This window comes from Ovis aries, chromosome 25 (assembly GCF_016772045.2).
Source record: "Ovis aries strain OAR_USU_Benz2616 breed Rambouillet chromosome 25, ARS-UI_Ramb_v3.0, whole genome shotgun sequence".
Classification (NCBI taxonomy): domain Eukaryota; kingdom Metazoa; phylum Chordata; class Mammalia; order Artiodactyla; family Bovidae; genus Ovis; species Ovis aries.
This window is the reverse complement of record NC_056078.1, coordinates 1,870,788-1,890,590: the sequence shown is the minus strand read 5'-3', so window position 1 is coordinate 1,890,590 and position 19,803 is coordinate 1,870,788. Positions and strand designations below refer to the sequence as shown.

Below are 19,803 nucleotides of genomic sequence, written 5' to 3'. Positions count from 1 at the left end.
GTGAACAATCCTCAAAGCTGGTGGAGGCCCTTCATCCTCTGGGGTGCCCACACCCTGGGGTACTCGTCACAGATCCCACGGAGGAGCTTTAGGCTGTGTGACTCCATGTTTTGACAGCAGTGGAATAAGCATGTGGGAAATCGTTTGTGACATGAGGCTCTGACAATACTGAGATGGTCTTGCTCCCTAGGCACAAGTGTTCTGTGCTCTGAGACTGCAGCTGATGCCTTCTTTTTGCAAAACTGCTGCCATTTTCAGATCAGAGGCGTGTGGGGCACTGCAGAGAGTGTCTCTGTGTCACGGGCCTGCTGGGAGCTGCCTGGCCCAGCAGGCACCTGCGTGTGCCTTTGTCTGCACTCCCAGTGAGCTGAGTGAGGGTGAAAGGAGAGGCTTATTCATAAGGGTACATATCCAGTTCAGGGGAGTCATGTCAACAGGTGGCTGGGCTCCTCAGTCTGGGGCACTGAGGTCACTTGTCCTGGAAGCCTTGTGTCCCTTCTGTGGGTGCAAAAGGAGACCATCTCCATGGAGACTATTGTTCTGTCTGTACTGTCAAAAAGGTTGAGAACACAGTGGGAAAAACCAACCCATCGTGTAGTTAATGCTGTGCTGGCCTATGGGGATTTGTTTAGCCCTGAGACTCTTTGAGGGGAAAAGAAAAGAATCTCCTAATTAAAATTTAAAAAAAAACAAAAACTGATATGATCAATAAGGCCGAGTTCTCCCATTTGAATGTGTTGAGCTAGGCCTCCTGCCAGGACAGTTGAGACCCAGGGTCCCTTTCGAGGGACGCGGTGAGGGGAGGGGCACCTGGCAGAGGTGGGTGTGGCTGAGCATGGGGGCCCCACGTGGAGCTCTATTAGGGGCCAGTGCTGCACTTGCAGAGAACGGCCAGTCTCCGGAGGGTCGGGTGCGGGGTGCCGAGTCAGGTAGAACCATTCTGGACAAACATGGTCTCTCGCTCATTGAGTGCACCTGCCCTGGAGCAGTGAACTTCAGAAGCCAGAAATCAAAACGGAGACCTCAGGCCAGTGGACCCTGCCGCCTGCCCCGTACACAGCACCAGGTGTGTCCAGGGGCCCCAGGAAGTATCCATGAGGGGCCCCACACCTTGTGTGGCTGGACCAGCAGCTCTGGAAGCCCCTCCTCCCTTCAGTCTAAGCCATGGTTTATGAGCTGCTTCTGCAGTTCAGAAAAGCACAGTTTACATATGTGGAGTATTCGCCTCCAGCCAGGTCCCACACTCAGGCACACTACATGGCATCCCTCATTTTCATAACCACCTGCCCCTATTTCATGGTGAGAAACCAGGGCCCAGAGAGATTTGCTGCCTCATCTAAAGTCTCAGCCTCAAGGGGCAGACCTGGAATTTAAACCCCGCCTTCCCAACCCTGGAGCCCACCCTCCGGACCACTGAGCCATGATCTGTCCCCAGGGAGAGAACTGTTCTTTTAGCCCAGGGGTCCCCAACCTTTTTGGTACCAGGGACTGATTTCATGGAAGATAATTTTTCCAGATGTGGGTGATGGTTTCATGTTGATTCAAGTGTATTACATTTATTACGCACTTTATTTCTGATCTAATGCCACCACTGATCTGACAGGAGGTGTGGTCAAACAGATGGCAAGAGTGAACGTCAACATTCTAGGAATCAGTGAACTAAAATGGACTGGAATGGGTGAATTTAACTCAGATGACCATTATATCTACTACTGCGGGTAGGAATCCCTCAGAAGAAATGGAGTAGCCATCATGGTCAACAAAAGAGTCCAAAATGCAGTACTTGGATGCAATCTCAAAAACGACAGAACGATCTCTGTTCGTCTCCAAGCCAAACCATTCAATATCACAGTAATCCAAGTCTATGCCCCAACCAGTAACTCTGAAGAAGCTGAAGTTGAACGCTTCTATGAAGACCTACAAGACCTTTTAGAACTAACACCTAAAAAAGATGTCCTTTTCATTATAGGGGACTGGAATGCAAAAGTAGGAAGTCAAGAACACCAGGAGTAACAGGCAAATTTGACCTTGGACTGCGGAATGAAGCAGGGCAAAGACTAATAGAGTTTTGCCAAGAAAATGCACTGGTCATAGCAAACACCCTCTTCCAACAACACAAGAGAAGATTCTACACATGGACATCCACAGATGGTCAACACCGAAATCAGACTGATTCTATTCTTTGCAGCCAAAGATGGAGAAGCTCTATACAGTCAACAAAAACAAGACCAGGAGTTGACTGTGGCTCAGATCATGAACTCCTTATTACCAAATTCAGACTCAAATTGAAGAAAGTAGGGAAAATCACTAGACCATTCAGGTATGACCTAAATAAAATCCCTTATGATTATACAGTAGAAGTGAGAAATAGATTTAAGGGCCTAGATCTGATAGATAGAGTGCCTGATAAACTATGGACTGAGGTTCGTGACATTGTACAGGAGACAGGGGTCAAGACCATCCCCATGGAAAAGAAATGCAAAAAAAGCAAAATAGCTGTTTGGGGAGGCCTTACAAATAGCTGTGAAAAGAAGAGAAGCGAAAAGCAAAGGAGAAAAGGAAAGATATAAGCATCTGAATGCAGAATTCCAAAGAATAGCAAGAAGAGATAAGAAAGCCTTCTTCAGCAATCAATGCAAAGAAATCGAGGAAAACAACAGAATGGGAAAGACTAGAGATCTCTTCAAGAAAATTGGAGATACCAGGGGAACATTTCATGCAAAGATGGGCTCGATAAATGACAGAAATGGTATGGACCTAAGAGAAACAGAAGATATTAAGAAGAGGTGGCAAGAATACACAGAAGAACTGTACAAAAAAGATCTTCATGACCCGATAATCATGATGGTGTGATCACTCATCTAGAGCCAGACATCCTGGAATGTGAAGTCAAGTGGGCCTTAGAAAGAATCACTATGAACAAAGCTAGTGGAGGTGATGGAATTCCAGTTGAGCTATTTCAAATCCTGAAAGATGATGCTGTGAAAGTGCTGCACTCAATATGCCAGCAAATTTGGAAAACTCAGCAGTGGCCACAGGACTGGAAAAGGTCAGTTTTCATTCCAATTCCAAAGAAAGGCAATGCCAAAGAATGTTCAAACTACCGCACAATTGCACTCATCTCACATGCTAGTAAAGTAATGCTCAAAGTTCTCCAAGCCAGTCTTCAGCAATGTTCAAGCTGGTTTTAGAAAAGGCAGAGGAACCAGAGATCAAATTACCAACATCCGCTGGATCATGGAAGAGGCAAGAGAGTTCCAGAAAAAACATCTATTTCTGCTTTATTGACTATGCCAAAGCCTTTGCCTCTGTGGATCACAATAAACTGTGGAAAATTCTGAGATGGGAATACCAGACCACCTGACCTGCCTCTTGAGAAATCTGTATGCAGGCCAGGAAGCAACAGTTAGAACTGGGCATGGAACAACAGGCTGTATGTCAAGGCTGTATATTGTCACCCTGCTTATTTAACTTCTATGCAGAATACATCAATGAGAAATACTGGACTGGAAGAAACACAAGCTGGAATCAAGATTGCTGGGAGAAATATCAATAACCTCAGATATGCAGATGACACCACCCTTATGGCAGAAAGTGAAGAGGGACTAAAAAGCCTCTTGATGAAAGTGAAAGAGGAGAGTGAAAAAGTTGGCTTAAAGCTCAACATTCAGAAAACGAAGATCATGGCATCTGGTCCCATCACTTCATGGGAAATAAGTGGGGAAACAGTGGAAACAGTGTCAGACTTTATTTTGGGGGGCCCCAAAATCACTGCAGATGGTGACTGCAGCCATGAAATTAAAAGACGCTTACTCCTTGGAAAAAAAGTTATGACCAACCTAGATAGGATATTCAAAAGCAGAGACATTACTTTGCTGACTAAGGTCCGTCTAGTCAAGGCCATGGTTTTTCCTGTGGTCATGTATGGATGTGAGAGTTGGACTGTGACGAAAGCTGAGTGCCGAAGAATTGATGCTTTTGAACTGTAGTGTTGGAGAAGACTCTTGAGAGTCCCTTGGACTGCAAGGAGATCCAACCAGTCCATTCTGAAGATCAGCCCTGGGATTTCTTTGGAAGGAATGATGGTAAAGGTGAAACTCCAGTACCTTAGCCACCTCCTGTGAAGAGTTGACTCATTGGAAAAGACTGATACCGGGAGGGATTGGGGGCAGGAGGAGAAGGGGACAACAAAGGATGAGATGGCTGGATGGCATCACTGACTCGATGGACGTGAATCTGAGTGAACTCCGAGAGTTGGTGATGGACAGGGAGGCCTGGCGTGCTGCGATTGATGGGGTTGCAAAGAGTCAGACACGACTGAGCGACTGAACTAAACTGAACTGAACTAGTCTATGACCCAGAGATTGGGGCCCCAAATTTACACACAAGCTGTCTGATTCTTACCCAGCTTTGTTGTTGTATTATTGATGTTCTAACACTAGTTATGACTGATCACCCTTGTTTTGAGACATACTTTTCCTGTTGAAAGAATTTGAGGAATTTGTACTGAAGGGTTTTTTAAAATTATTATTTAACTTCCAATTTTTTTATGTACTAGTGAGTTGCTGCTGCTGCTAAGTCGCTTCAGTCGTGTCCGACTCTGTGCAACCCCACAGATGGCAGCCCACCAGGCTCCCCTGTCCCTGGGATTCTCCAGGCAAGAACACTGGAGTGGGTTGCCATTTCCTTCTCCAGTGCGTGAAAGTGAAAAGGGAAAGTGAAGTCGCTCAGTCATGTCCGACTCTTTGCAACCCCATGGACTGCAGCCCACCAGGCTCCTCTGTCCATGGGATTTTCCAGGCAAGAGTACTGGAGTGGGGTGCCATTGCCTTCTCCGACTAGTGAGTTACTCCTGACCTAAAACTAATTCGGAAAATGAGGCTCAGAATGGAATTGATTAACTAAAGTGAAGTTTGCTTGTGGAGTCAGAAACTGGGTGGGACGTTTACCTGTCTGTTTAACTGTGCAGTGGCTGGGATGCCAGTTTCAATCTGGTGCAGGTCAGATGTGGTTATGTCCCAGGATGGGACTGGCTGTGGCACAGTACCTCTGTCACAGACCCCAGTGTCCATGAGCACATGGCTTAGCACTAATATTTCCTCAGTCTGTTGAATGGGTTAGTTTGCCCAACCCTCCTTACCATATAGGGAAGCAGAGACAAGAAAGAAATTATTAAGTGCCATGTAAGTGAATCAGACGCTAACTGGATCAGATTACACCCCGGCCCTCTTCCCAAGGAACTGTATTCAGAAGGGTACAAAGAGCCCGCCTGTCCCTCCTCCAGTCTATTGCTGTTTCACTGATATGGAGTTGATTTGCAAAGTCGTGTTAGTTTCAGGTAAACAACAGAGTGATTCATTTAAACATACGCATATATTCTTTTTCACGTTCTTTTCAGTTATGGTTTATTACATTGAGTGTCGTTCCATGTGCTGTACAGTAGGTCCTTGTTGATCTATTTTATATATAGCAGTGTTTACTTGTTAATCCCCAGTTCCTAGCCTATCCCTCTCCCCCCCTTTGGTGACCATAAGTTTATGTCTGTGTCTGTTTTGTAAATAAGTTCATTTGCATCAAGTTTTCAGGTTCCACTTAGAAGTGATGCCTTTCTTTCTTTTTCTGACTGACTTCACTTAGTATGATCATCTCTAGGTCCATCCATGTTGCTGCAGATGGCCTTATTTCATACTTTTTTGTGACTGAGCAATATCCCATTGCATCTGTATACCACATTATCCATTCATCTGCCAGTGGGTAGTTAGGTTACTCCCATGTCTTGGCTGTTGTAAATAGTGCTGCTGTGAACGCTGGGATGTGCGTATCTTTTCAAACTGGAGTTTCTCTTCAGTCCATCACTTTGAAAGTCAGCATCACCTATTAGCTGAGCCTTGGGATAAAACAAAAGCCAAGTTCTTGTAAGGGCGTGTAGTGCTGCAGGTGTAGCCAGAGAAGACAGGGCAGAGAACAGTCTCAGCACGTGAGCCCTTCCTGGCCGAGGCCGTGGTGAGAGGTGGCGTGAGAAAACACTGGTGGTGAAAACTGTCAGTGAAGTGATGTCATACAGATTTTGCGGGAAAACCAGGCTGATGAGCCAAAGAGGGTGTGAGTGAGCATGTCCAGTAGAACTTTCCATGATGATGAAACGCCCTGTATCTGTTGCTCCACCCTGGCAGCCCCTGTTTTCATGTAGACTGAGTGCTTGACTACTTGACTGAGGAATTGGATTCTTCATCTTTCTTAATTTTTGTTAATTTAAATTAAAATAGCCATGGGTGTCTAGAGGTTACAGCACAGATATGAAGCTTTGCCATAAAAAAGATCCTCTCTGTGTATGCAGCTTGCACATGATGGAATAGCCTTGCAAGGTGCACAGAGCATTGTCATCTCATCAATGAGGAGACCAAGGCTCAGAGCAGCCAACTCTCCCCAAAGCTCACAAGGCAGTAGATGGCAGAGCCTTTGCCCCTTGAATCCAGGGCTGTGCCCTCACCAGTCTCCCGGACAGACTCCATTCCTCTTGTGAGTGAGCACCCTTTAAACTTGATGGTTCTCATGCATGGCCATCCCTCCACAGGTGACAGCCCTGCCCATCTCCATGTGCCCATCCTGCGTGGTTTCCAGGTGTGCTAATGCTGCATTCTTGTGCTGTTTCCTCATTTCTGGGATTGCACCCTCCACCTGCTCTGCATCATTAATGAATACAAAGTTTAAGCAAAGGGTTACAGTCCCTAACGCTTGACTTCCCCATCGCCAGATATGCCCCCGCCAGCAGTGGAAAAGCCCAATGCTCTTCTGTTCTGCAGAAGTAGGATCAGTGGTCAAGACCATCAAGGCCCAGTGACAGCTTAGTGGAATTTTCAGCTGGTGCATCCTCATGACCCTTGAGACCATCAGTGATCACAGCTTTAACCAGTGTCTTTTTGGGAAAAGTGGTGATGGACCAGGTCCTGTCTCACGAGGTCTCGGGGCATTTCAGAAGTAGGGCTAAGATAGCCAGACAGGTGGTGCAGGCATCTCCCAAGGTATTACCACTGTAATCCATGTTTCCTGAGATTCTTTCTGTTATGATGTCAATAAAAAATACACAGTATCAGTGATAATATCATGGGGCAAAGTGTAATACCATGTATTAATAGTTTTCTTCCCTCTCTCTAAATGTGTATATGAAAGAGTTAACAATCATAGGAGCCAGAAGAACTTTTTTTTTTTTTTCTTTTGGGGGGGGGAAAGTGAAAAGCTTGGCAACTGAAAAATACATTTTTCTGTTCTAAAGACACTTGCCAAACAAGCTGTAGCTCAGATAGTAAAAGTCTCTACTGCAGATTCCATTTTGCACGATGATGGAAGCTGTCCTGTGCCTCTCCCTGCAGGAGGAAAGTTCTAGTGTAGTGATGCTCTCCACATATGTGGATGGAGAGCGAGAACTTTATGAAAAGCTGGAGAGGCAGCAGTTAGGCGTCTAAATGAGCGCTGTGTCCTGGGCGCTGTCTTCTGGGAGCCCCCACGCAGTGTATGGAGGCGTGTGGTGCCCAGTGCTGCCTTCCTCGGGGTCTGACGAGGTTGTTTAAGGGAGGCCCTCAGGTTGGCACACAATCAGTCGCCTCTCTTCCCCAGTCAGAGCAGTGGTGCGTGGTAGACACAAGAATCCATAGAAGGTTATGATTTTTTTCATTCATCCCACTCAGGGATACAGGTTCACCTCTTAGACCAGCTAAGAGCAAACTCAGCCAGAGCAAACTCAGGCCAGCGGGAGCTGGACCAAGCTGACCCGGTGGCACTCGTCAGGCAGGTTGAGTCCTTTTGTGGCGTTTTGACTGCCCAGTTGACAGTTCATTGAAAACCCTGCCCCTCAGCTGAGACTTTTGACATTACTATTTTTGTTACTTATTTAAATATAGATCCTGTTTTATGTTCACTTTAAACTCATTATCTTCTAGTACTGAGTGTCACAGGTCAAGACCCTCCTTGGGTTCACTGGCTCATGGCAGTTTCAGTCTCAATAGGAACAGGAGGACGTCTGACCCCGCACCTCCCCGCTTCTCCTGATGGAGCAGCTTAATACTCCTTGAAAGGAGGCTGCCTGGAATCTGGGAAATTGCCAGTGTTCGGACTTGCCTGTGGGGACAAGCAAAGCTAAGTCATCTGAGATGGTCCTGTGACACCACCATGCGTCATGGCTTCTGAAGCGTGTTATTTGCAGGGGAGGTGGGGGCTGTCGTCACCTCCAGGCGTGGTCTCAATGCACAGCGTGTTAATAAGCACTGACTGAGGTGGGGCTCTCAGCAACAGACGAGCTCCACATGGGCCTGTGCTTGGGTAGTTCTGACTGGGGGGCTCCTTCTGTGATTATGTTTAGTTTGTCTTTTTTGATTAAATTGGATTGTGTGTTTAACATCAAAAACATAAAAATCTCAAAATATCTATAATTCCAACATATAAAAAGAGCCATTTAAGAATATAGTCAGCATATCTACACACACACACACACACAGAACAGAGAAAGACTGTACCGTGGCAGAGTTCCCAGCAGGAGTAAACACTCCCAAGCCCTCACAGTGTGGGGTGTTTCGGTAAGGAGAGTCTCTGCTGGTTTATGCGCATCCTTGTACGTTGAAATCAGTCTATTTGCCAGAGAATAAAAGTTGATGTCACCACCACTCTGCTGCTTTTATTAATAATAATGAGGTGGGGGAGCGTGCCCTTCATAAGCCATGGTGTTTGGTCCCGTGGTCATAGGCATGCAGCTGTTGAGCAGCGAGCACCATGGGTGGAGGCGGACCCTGAAGGTGCCCACAGATCCTGCCCCCATGTGGGGTGCCTCACCCGGTGCTTCACTCAGACGCTGACCTGGGTGTTGCTGTGGAGGGAATATAATTCTGTGGATATAACTGTGGCCCTAAGTCCGTTGATTTTAGAAAGGAAGTGATCCCAGGTGGACCTGACCTAATGAGGCAAGCCTTTAAAGGAGCAACCTCTTCCTGGCAAAGAGCTTGGAAGCACAGGAGGGATTCAACTCAAGGCACAGTCTCCACTGCCAGCTTTGAAGCTGGAAGGGGCCCAGGGGCGGAGGGCAGTGACCTCTAGGGACTGAGAGGCCCCTCTGCCAGTTCATACCAACAAAGAACCATGCACACATAGCCAGCAATGCTGACTGTGGTATCCTGAACAGAGTCTCACCCATGCCCTGCAGAACCAGGTTTAAGTGGGTGCTGTGTGAACCACTTGGCTTGTGATGACTCAGTACACAGTGAAAAAGCAGCAAGAGTATAATGTATCTAAATTTGAGTGTGTATATCTGTCCAGAAACATCAAATAAGTTGTGTGAGGAGAGGACAGCTGTGTGTGTGTGAAAGTAGGAATCATCTATTATGCTGGATTTATATAAATAATTATATGTTTATATATATAAACAGTAATTTATATAATCTACATATATATGTATATATAATCTATATGTAACATTTATATATAAGTAATATGTAGTTAGAAACCGATTTCTGTTCTAGTTCTGCCTTGAGCACCATGACCTCGGAGGAGTCAGCAGTGTTCACCGGCTGTACCCACCCCACTACCGCCACTGCTTTCCAGCCAGGCTGTTGGACTTTCTTGATCCCTCCCATCCCGGGCGGTTTCCTTGCCCTCCTTCCCCTGCAGGTCTCTGTGAGCGCCTCCTCCATGGGAGGCCCCCAAGTGCTGGTGACCTCAGGAGCCTGGCTCAGCTCTGCACACCCACACGTGCTAACCCTCCCCGACCTTCTCCAGTTTACACCTTCCTCTTCTGTGGCTTCTGTTTGGAGGGCCCTCCGCACCTCAGACTCAGCACCGTCACAGCTGGGCTCAGGCATCCCTCATCTGTTCCTTGCCTCCCCCTACCGCCTGGGCCGATGGCTCCCCAGTACTGCAGAACCAGTGCTGAGGGCCATAACATCTTAGGGGCTGACAATGCTTTTGTTTCTCTCAAAATCAGAAGGGGAAAAAAATAAAAATTGTAAGTTGAAGAAAGTGCTTTAATATATGATATTAATATATTTATGCCACTGCAATTGTAAAATACAATTTTAAATACTTTTTCACAGAGGACAAGGCCCATGGGAGCAAAAAGGCCCATGAAAGTCACAACACAGCCCTGCCCCCGCCTTGTTTGCAGGATGGTGGCGTTAGCCCTGACAAGGCCATGTGTTGCTGTGCCTATGGCACAGGAAGCAGGGCGGTACTTCGGGACCTGACCTCAGTGACATCACGCAGCTCTGAGTACTGGCAAGGGTCCTCTTCTGCCCTGATGGGCGAGTCTGAGTGAGGAATCCTCCTTACCTTCAGTTCCTTGCTGACAGGCCTTGGTGCTTGCGATGAGCAGAAGTGGCCAGCCCCTCGGGCTGGCGGGATCCGCTGTTCCCTGGCCAGACACTCGATTCCCTTCCCAGCATTGTCCCCACAGGGACTGGGGCCTCTGTGTGCCAACCCTTTCCCACCCCCAACCCCGAGCACATCCACGCTTCCAAAGAGGGCAGAGAGTGTGTTGGGGTGGAAGGGAGGACACTGGTCTGTGCAGCTGAGTCTGGTCTGGAAATCAGAGGGTGACGCTGGCAGGCGTCTCACATCTGAGAACCTGGATAACCTGCCTTCCAAAACACTGGCTTTATTTCTGGAGACAAGTTCGTAGGGCTCTGGCTCACCCAGTACCTCAGCTGGGAAAGCTGCTGGTGAGAAAGATGTGATTCTTTCCAGGTTATCGTTAGCTTCAGGAGAGAAGCAATGTTCCCTTTGCTGTTAGGACATAAGCAGGGTCAGTTTATTCTGCTGGTGTTGGTCACCCTGATGGCCATGTTTAGCCCTGCCCACTCCAGGCATCCTCTCATGAATCAAGGCTTGTGGGTTCATCAGAAGGGGTGATGTCTTATGTCTACTTTACTGGGGCCTCTGAACTTGGCATCTGTGTGGTTCTGAACCATCCTTTGGCACTGGCATACACCTCCTGCATGAGAAGCTCAGACCTTCCAAGCAGCTGCTGACTTGTCCTGGAGCATATCTGAGGCCATCCATTCAGTGCTTGAATAGCTCTGAGTGTTAGTAAGAGCTCTGATTCAAGCAGATCTGTTTTCCACCTGTTTGTTCACATTCAACGTGGTTCTGCCCTAGAAAGGTTGTAATCATCATTCCGCAGCATAGCTCTGCAGCCAAAGAGGAGCTCTTGGAGTCCTCTGTGCTCCTCCCTGTGCTCTTTGTTATGGCTTCCCTAGAAAACTAATACACCGACCACCACCCTTCTCTTTACACCTTGGGAAGTGTGGCATCCCAGAGAACCGACCGTGATGTGACCAGGGAAGAAGATGGTCACCACCTTGGTTTTTAATGGGAGTCAAGATACGTATCTGAGGCCTGCAGTCATCCATCTCGAAGTGTTTAGTATTTTGCTTGTTTTAATACTCTTGCTGAGTCATATTTCTTGCATCCCATACTAGATGCAGTTAATTTTTTTAGCTTGGTTACAGGATTTTGCATTTAATCCTATTAAATGTTGCCTGCCTCAGGCAGAGTGTGCCAGGGGCTGCCCCATCTCTCCAGGGAACTTCGGAAAATAGGTGGGGTGTCATCAGGATTGGGCCTGAGGGATTCCAGCACTGCACCTTCCATACTCTGCTGAGAATCCTGGGTGTGTGTGGATGAAAGGTTTCCTTTCAGGGGACATGTGGGACAAAACTACTGTCCTGAGGTAGAATGCTCAAACTACTGCACAGTTGCATTCATCTCACACACTATCAAAGTGATGCTCAAAATTCTCCAAGCCAGGCTTCAACAATATGTGAACTGTGAAATTCCAGATGTTCAAGCTGGATTTGGAAAAGGCAGAGGAACCAGAGATCAAATTGCCAACATCCACTGGATCATCGAAAAAGCAAGAGAGTTCCAGAAAAACCTCTATTTCTGCTTTATTAACTATGCCAAAGCCTTTGACTGTGTGGATCACAATAAACTGTGGAAAATTCTGAAAGAGATGGGAATACCAGACCACCTGACCTGCCTCTTGAGAAACCTGTATGCAGGTCAGGAAGCAACAGTTAGAACTGGACATGGAACAACAGACTGGTTCCAAATAGGAAAAGGAGTACATCCAGGCTGTATATTATCACCCTGTTTTTTTAACCTGTATGCAGAGTATATCATGAGAAACGCTGGGCTGGAGGAAGCACAAGCTGGAATCAAGATTGCCAGGAGAAATATAAAAACCTCAGATATGCAGATGACACTACCCTTATGGCAGAAAGTGAAGAACTAAAGAGCCTCTTGATGAAAGTGAAAGAGCAGAGTGAAAAAGTGGCTAAAAAAATCAGCATTCAGAAAACTAAGATCATGGCACCTGGTCCCATCACTTCATGGCAAGTAGATGAGGAAACAATGGAAATAGTGACAGACTTTATTTTGGGGGGCTCCAGAATCGCTGTAGATGGTGACTGTAGCCATGAAATTAAAAGATGCTTACTCTTTGGAAGAAAAGTTATGACCAATCTAGACAGCATATTAAAAAGCAGAGACATTACTTTGCCAACAAAGTCAAAGCTATAGTTTTTCCAGTAGGCATGTATGGATGTGAGAGTTGGACTATAAAGAAAGCTGAGTGCTGAAGAACTTATGCTTTTGAACTGTGGTGTTGGAGAAGAGTCTTGAGAGTCTCTTGGACAGCAAGGAGAGCCAGCCAGTCCATCCTAAAGGAAAGCAGTCCTGAATATTCACTGGAAGTAGTGATACTGAAGCTGAAACTCCAGTGCTTTGGCCAACCGATGCAAAGAGCTGACTCCTTTGAAAAGACCCTGATGCTGGGAAAGATTGAAGGTGGGAGGAGAAGGGGACGACGTAGGATGAGATGGTTGGATGGCATCACCGACTCAATGGACATGAGTTTGGGTAGGCTCTGGGAGTTGGTGATGGACAGGGAGGCCTGGCGTGCTGCAGTTCATGGAGTCACAAAGAGTCGGACACGACTGAGTGACTGAACTGAGGTGGGTTTGGGGACAGAGTGCCCAGCGTGGTTGTGTCAGGATATCCTGTGAGTCAGAACTGGTGCAGAAACCTATGGCGTGGCTGTAGCATTGGGCTTTGCTGAAGGAGAGAAGACAGGTTCTGAGGAAATGTGCTTGCTTGGCCACAGCCACACATGATGCTTGGCAGGGATGACTAGCTTCACCTCCGTGTCTTACTGTCTGTCAGGGGTTCCTTCTGGGGATCTAGGTGGGAAAGGCATAAAGACCCCAAAATGAAGTATTAAGTCCTGCCACATGAACCCCCAAGGCTGAGGGGAAGCCAAGTCCTCCCTGATGACTCCTCAAGGATGAGCGGCTTTTAAAGGCGGACCCACACCACCTGCTCTTCCTTTAGCTCAGGCACATCAGATGCTGTATTTTGCAAGAGATCGTCTGCGGTCACTTGGCCAAGGGCAGCACTGGGGACCTGCCAGTCCTCCCTGTGCCCCGTCTCGGCTGTTCTCAGGCTGTATGACCAGGCCTGCATTGAGCAGTTCTGTGCCTCAGGGTAGTCAGGGTGCGGCTCCCTGCCCGTCAGCTGCTGGCTGTGGTCCCTGGGCTGTGTGACAGGCACGGTGAGCACCATGAGCACTCAGAAAGGGGGGCGGTAGTTAATACCCATGTGCTGAGTCTTCACGGTTCAATCAAATGTAGGGAGGACCACTCACTTCTTAACTCCCTTCCCACTTCCTGCATCTGTGTCTTAGATGATGTCTTCAGAAGAAGGTCATGGGACTTGGTTTAAAATTATTGTGTAGTAATTCAGCAGTAATTATTGTGTAGTAATTTGCAGCCAAAGATGGAAAAGCTCTATACACTCAGCAAAAACAAGACTGGGAGTGGGCTGTGGCTCAGATCATGAATCCCCTATTGCCAAATTCAGGCTTAAATTGAAGAAACTGGAGAACACCACTAGACCATTCAGGTATGACCTAAATCAAATCCCTTGTGACAATACAGTGGAAGTGAGAAATAGACGTAAGGGACTAGATCTGATAGACAAGAGTGCCTGATGAACCATGGATGGAGGCTCGTGACAGGAGACAGGCAGCAAGACCATCCCCAAGAAAAAGAAATGGAAAAAAGTAAAATGGCTGTCTGAGGAGGCCTTACAAATACCTGTGAAAAGAGGAGAAGCGAAAAGCAAGGGAGAAAAGGAAAGATATACCCATTTGAATGCAGAGTTCCAAAGAATAGCAAGGAGAGATAAGAAAGCCTTCGTCAGCGATCAGTGCAAAGAAATAGAGGAAAACAATAGAATGGGAAAGACTAGAGAGCTCTTCAAGAAAATTAGAGATACCAAGGGAACATTTCATGCCAAGATGGGCTCAATAAAGAACAGAAATGGTATGGACCTAATAGAAGTAGAAGATATTAAGAAGAGCTGGCAAGAATACACAGAAGAACTATACAAAAAAGACCTTCAGGAGCCAGATAATCACCAAAGTGTGATAACTCACACTCACCTGGAGCCAGACATCCTGGAATGTGAAATCAAGTGGGCTTAGGAAGCATCACTACGAACAAAGCTAGTGGAGGTGATGGAATTCCAGTTGAGCTATTTCAAATCTTAAAAGATGATGCTGTGAAAGTGCTTCACTCCATATGCCAGCACATTTGGAAAACTCAGCAGTGGCCACAGGACTGGAAAAGGTCAGTTTTCATTCCAATCCCAAAGAAAGGCAATGACAAAGAATGCTCAAACTACTGCACAATTGCACTCATCTCACATGCTAGTAAAGTAATGCTCAAAATTCTCCAAGGCAGGCTTCAGCAATACGTGAACCGTGAACTTCCAGATATTCAAGCTGGTTTTAGAAGAGGCAGAGGAACCAGGGATCAAATTGCCAACATGTGCTGGATCATCAAAAAAGCAAGAGAGTTCCAGAAAAACATCTATTTCTGCTTTATTGACTATGCCAAAGCCTTTGCCTCTGTGGATCACAATAAACTGTGGAAAATTCTGAAAGAGATGGGAATACCAGACCATCTGACCTGCTTCTTGAGAAACCTGTGTACAGGTCAGGAAGCAACAGTTAGAACTGGACATGGAACAACAGACTGGTTCCAAATAGGAGAAGGAATACGTCAAGGCTGTCTATTGTCACCTTGTTGAACTTCTATGCAGGATATATCATGGGAAACGCTGGGCTGGAGGAAGCACAAGCTGGAATCAAGATTGCCGGGTGAAGTATCAATAAGCTCAGATATGCAGATGACAACACCCTTATGGCAGAAAGTGAAGAAGAACTAAAGAGCCTCTTGATGAAAGTGAAAGAGGAGAGTGAAAAAGTTGGCTTAAAGCTCAACATTCAGAAAACTAAGATCGTGGCATCCGGTCCCATTACTTCATGGCAGATAGATGGGGAAACAGTGGAAACAGTGGCTGACTTTATTTTTCTGGGCTCCAAAGTCACTGCAGATGGTGATTGCCGCCATGAAATTAAAAGTCGCTTACTCCTGGGATGGAGAGTTGTGACCAACCTAGACAGCATATTAAAATGCAGAGACATTACTTTGCCAACAAAGGTCTGTCTAGTCAAGGCTATGATTTTTCTAGTAGTCATGTATGGACATGAGAGTTGGACTATAAAGAAAGCTGAGCACTGAAGAATTGATGCATTTGAACTGTGGTGTTAGAGAAGACTCTTGAAAGTCCCTTGGACTGCAAAGAGATCCAGCCAGTCCATCCTAAAGGAGATCAGTCCTGGATGTTCATTGGAGGGACTGATGTTGAAGCTGAAACTCCAATACTTTGGCCACCTGATGCGAAGGGCTGACTCATTTGAAAAGACTCTGATGCTGGGAGAGGTTGGGGGCAGGAAGAGAAGGGGACGAAAGAGGATGAGATGGCTGGATGGCATCACTGACTCGATGGACGTGAGTCTGAGTGAACTCCGGGAGTTGGTGATGGACAGGGAGGCCTGGCATGCTGCAGTTCATGAGGTCACAAAGAGTCGGACACGACTGAACGACTGAACTGAACTGAACTGAATTCCAGCACATCCTCTTTGCTGGTCCTGGGATGTCACGTGGGTTTTAAATCCCGTCTCTCCCTCTGCAGTATGAAGTGAATGTTGCCCCTTCTGCCCACCTGTTGGTTACTAGGACTGTGGACATGCTTTGTAAATGAAAAAGGGGTATGTAAACAGAAAGTACACAGATCCGTTCTTACAGGGGAAGTAGCCTTTATTTCTGTTTACTGTGAACATGACTTCTGTGCTTCAGAACAGGCAAATGTGTTTGCATTTCATCTCAGCGGCCAGATGCATTACTTGTAACTATTAGAACTTTTCCCTTCTCTACTCTGGCAGGTCCGAACTGCAGTCTTGGGCTGAGGCACTGGGCTGCAGGGCAGCCAGGAAGTGACCAGTCTCTGTGGACCACAGAGATGCTGGGGCCAGTGGGGGCTGTGGAACAGATGGCCTGAAGCGGGGTGACTTTCCCACGTTCCTGGCCTGGTGGCAAAAGCCTGTGCTTCCTCAGTGACGGGACCCCAGCCTGGTCGTGCTGCGAGCTCACTGACCCCCGTGTGTCTCTGATGCAGATTTATGTCCACCTGAAGGAAGGCGGTGGCCCTGATGGGCTGGATGCACTGAAGAACAAGCCCCAGCTGCACAGCATGGTGGCCAGGAGCCTGTGCCGGAACGCGGCCGGGAAGAACTACATCATCTTCACTGGGCCCAGCATCACCAGCCTGACCCTGTTTGAAGAGTTTGAAAAGCAAGGTTTGCCAAGTGGGGACCAGATTGAATGAGGTCCCCCCGCCCTTGAGAAGTGCGGAGATGGGGCTGAGGGTTCGGGTGGGTAGCATGGCCCACAGAACGCCTGATGAGAAAGCCTGAGGCTGAGGGCCTGCTGCCTGTCTGCCCTGCTTGGCCCCAGAAATGTAGACAGAGACCTGTCTCAAGCTTATGGTCTAGGGGACAGGTCAGTACAGGTTTTCTGGGTGCACCCCTTTGTGTCCTTTGTGATGAGGCCAGGCCCTCCAAGGAGTTTTGCTAGCGTTTAATGGGCTGCTATAACAGAGTGCTACAGAGTGGGTGGCTCATACACAACACGGATTTATTGCTCCCAGTTGCAGAGGCTGGATGTCCAGGATGGGGTGCCAGCATGGCTAGGTGAGGCTGCAGGTTTCTCCCTGTGTCCTCACGTGGGGAAAGGGATGAGGGAATCTGTGGGGCCTCTTTTCTAGGGGCACCAATCCCGTTCATGAGGACTCTGCCTTTCTGACCTAATCACCTCCTGAAGGCCCACTTCCAGATACCATCACCTCACCTGAGGCGTTAGGTTTTCGATGTAGGATTTGGGAATGGGGCACAAATATTAAATCCACAGCATCAAGGCACAGCTTCTCCTAAGGCCCTTAGGGAGTCTGAACTCCCCAGTCTGTGAGCTGTCATGTCACCCCTTCCAGTTGGACAGAGAATTGTGTGGATTAATACAGGCAACTGCACAGTGGGCCTCAGAGAGGTGTTAGCTCCCCTCAGTGCTAAGATCCCTGGTTCATTTGTTGAAAAGATTGAGCAAGCCTTCTGCCTCTGGAAGAATTGGGGCTATAGAAGCAGACCCCGGCTGAGTCAGGGAGTCCCATGGCAGGCTGCATCTATTTTCACTTGCTCCTGCATTTGGGATTTATATTCCGTTCACTCAGGAAAAACCTAGAACACCCCCACTCAGCTCCTCCAGACGCTGAAATTGCAGACCTGTTGCTTAGCAACAGATCTGAAGTCTGGCCTTAAAAACAAACCCTCTCAAGTAACAGGGAGCCCATAGCTGCTGACCTGTGGCCTCAGCAACTGTGATGAGGCACCCCCTGGGCTGCTGACCTGGGCTGCACCTCACTACTCCGGTTCCAGTAGGGCTCAGGGTTTAATTGTTGAGAGAATTCAGTGTGGACAGATCAGACTTTGTGAAGCAGGGCCGTGGAAGTCAAGTTGGAGAAAGCTGGCCCCAGTGCTCATGAACCCAGCGGCACGTGTCCCCGGGTAAGAGCACGTGGTGAGCACCGGGGCCGCCATGTCCCCTGGCCTGCTCGGCTCCCAGTAGGAGTGTCACGGGCATGGCACGAAACCCCGAGGGTTCCCAGAACTGCGCTAACAGTTTCTGTGGACCCTGCAGGCCTGGTGCTGCCTCATCCCACCTCGCCACCTGGACCGAGGGTCCCGCTCTCATAGCGTGGGCCTGGTGGGACTGGTAGGTACAGAGTGAGGGCACCAAAGGCTTCCCTGAGACCTGGGCCGCTGGCCTGTGTTCTGGGAAGAAGAGGGCCCTCCCTGCTCAGGGAACTAGAGGATAGAGGAGAATCTTTTAGTGGAAGACAGTAATTAGACATGGAATTTGAGTCTTTCCCTCTCATATGACCCCCTGGGCTCCCCTTGCAGTGCCTGACGGGCGGGGAGGCGGTCTCCATGTTGCCCATGGATGGCTGCCCCCACCCCAGGGACTCTGCGCTCTCTGGTCTGGTGACCCCGGGAAATTCCGACGGGCAGCCCGGGTTGAAGTCATAGCCGAGAGCCTGGCTGTGCCTCCTGGGCGCGTGGAGACTGCTTTCAGCCACATGAGAACCGCTCTTTCCATGAATAAACGCGTGCACTGCTGGATTCTCTTCTCCCGTTAGAAGAGTGCAGCTGCTCTGGGTGGTTGTGTTCATCAGGCCTGGTGGGCAATTTTAAACATGACCCTCATTCGTCTGAATTCTCTTCTTGTTTTGAAGGCAGATTCTCGTTTGTAAGTCTCGGAGTGTGGGTATTTGGATCATAGTGGTGGGAGCCGTGGGGAGCCCCCCTCTTTTGGGCGAGACTGGGCATGCCTCCCAAGGGTCTGACCGAGGCGGTGGAAGGACAGGAGATTGTGAGAGTCCTTCCACCACAGAAGGTGACAGGGTATTCATGCCCATGACATCGGGGAGACTATTCCCCAGGCTCTAGTCAGAAGGCCCCTTCACGTCTCCTCTGGGCATGGGGAGAAGTGGGCTTCCCCGTGGCTCCCCAGGGGAGCCCATGAGCAGTGAGGACTGGGAAAGACCTCGAGTCCTGGAAGAATTTGGAGAAGCCTCCTTATTTCAGTTGGTCTCTGCTTGCAGGGCTTCTGCTGCAGGCAACATTCTGGAGTTCAGAGGTCCTGCTCTAGCTCTTCCCCCAGAAAACTCCGCCACTCACCACCCCCACAAAGCAGGCTGCACACAGGCGGAGCTTCCCGAAGTGCCCTGCAGATGGCGAGTCTTGGTGAGAGGGGTAGGGTACATAGCTGGTTTGGGCTTAATGATGCCCGTCTCTGCCCGCCCAAGAGCCTGAAGTTCATGTGCATCACGTGAGCTCAGAAGTTCTAGAAGCAGATGGGAGAATGGGTCCGCAGGTTCAGCCCTGCACTGGCAGGTCGCAAGCCCCCTGGCCGTGAGAACTGCTGTCTTCCTGCCGACGCTCTGCTTGCCTTAGGTCTTCTGTGTAATCTTAGATACATACAGAAGTGAGGGGGAGGCAGCACGTCTGGGGTGAAAGCTCCCAAATTTCCCATCTCTCCTGGGGAAGCGGGGAGCCGCCCTGAGGCTGTGTGGTCCCTGTACCCGCAGGGATCTACTGCTGTGGCCTGCTCAGCTCCAGGAAGAGTGACTGCACCGGCCTGCCGCCCTCCATGCTAAGCAGCCCAGCCACACCACCTGCCCGGGGCCAGCACAGCATCCGGATGAAGGGGAGCATGTCCCTGATCTGCTGGTACAACAAGGGGCACTTCCGCTTCCTGACCAATGCCTACTCGCCCATGCAGCAAGGTGGGCATACTGGGGGCC

At 48.6% G+C, this 19,803-nt stretch overlaps 1 protein-coding gene across 1 annotated transcript in view; it reads left to right on the top strand.

Moving 5' to 3' along the window:
• Positions 1-19,803, top strand: part of PGBD5 (piggyBac transposable element derived 5) — a 102,774-nt gene that overhangs the window by 67,051 nt on the left and 15,920 nt on the right. Inside the window, exons 4-5 of the mRNA XM_012104935.4 lie at positions 16,564-16,744; positions 19,588-19,785. Coding sequence (XP_011960325.2) covers positions 16,564-16,744; positions 19,588-19,785 — 379 coding nt within the window. The remainder of the gene's footprint in view (positions 1-16,563; positions 16,745-19,587; positions 19,786-19,803) is intronic.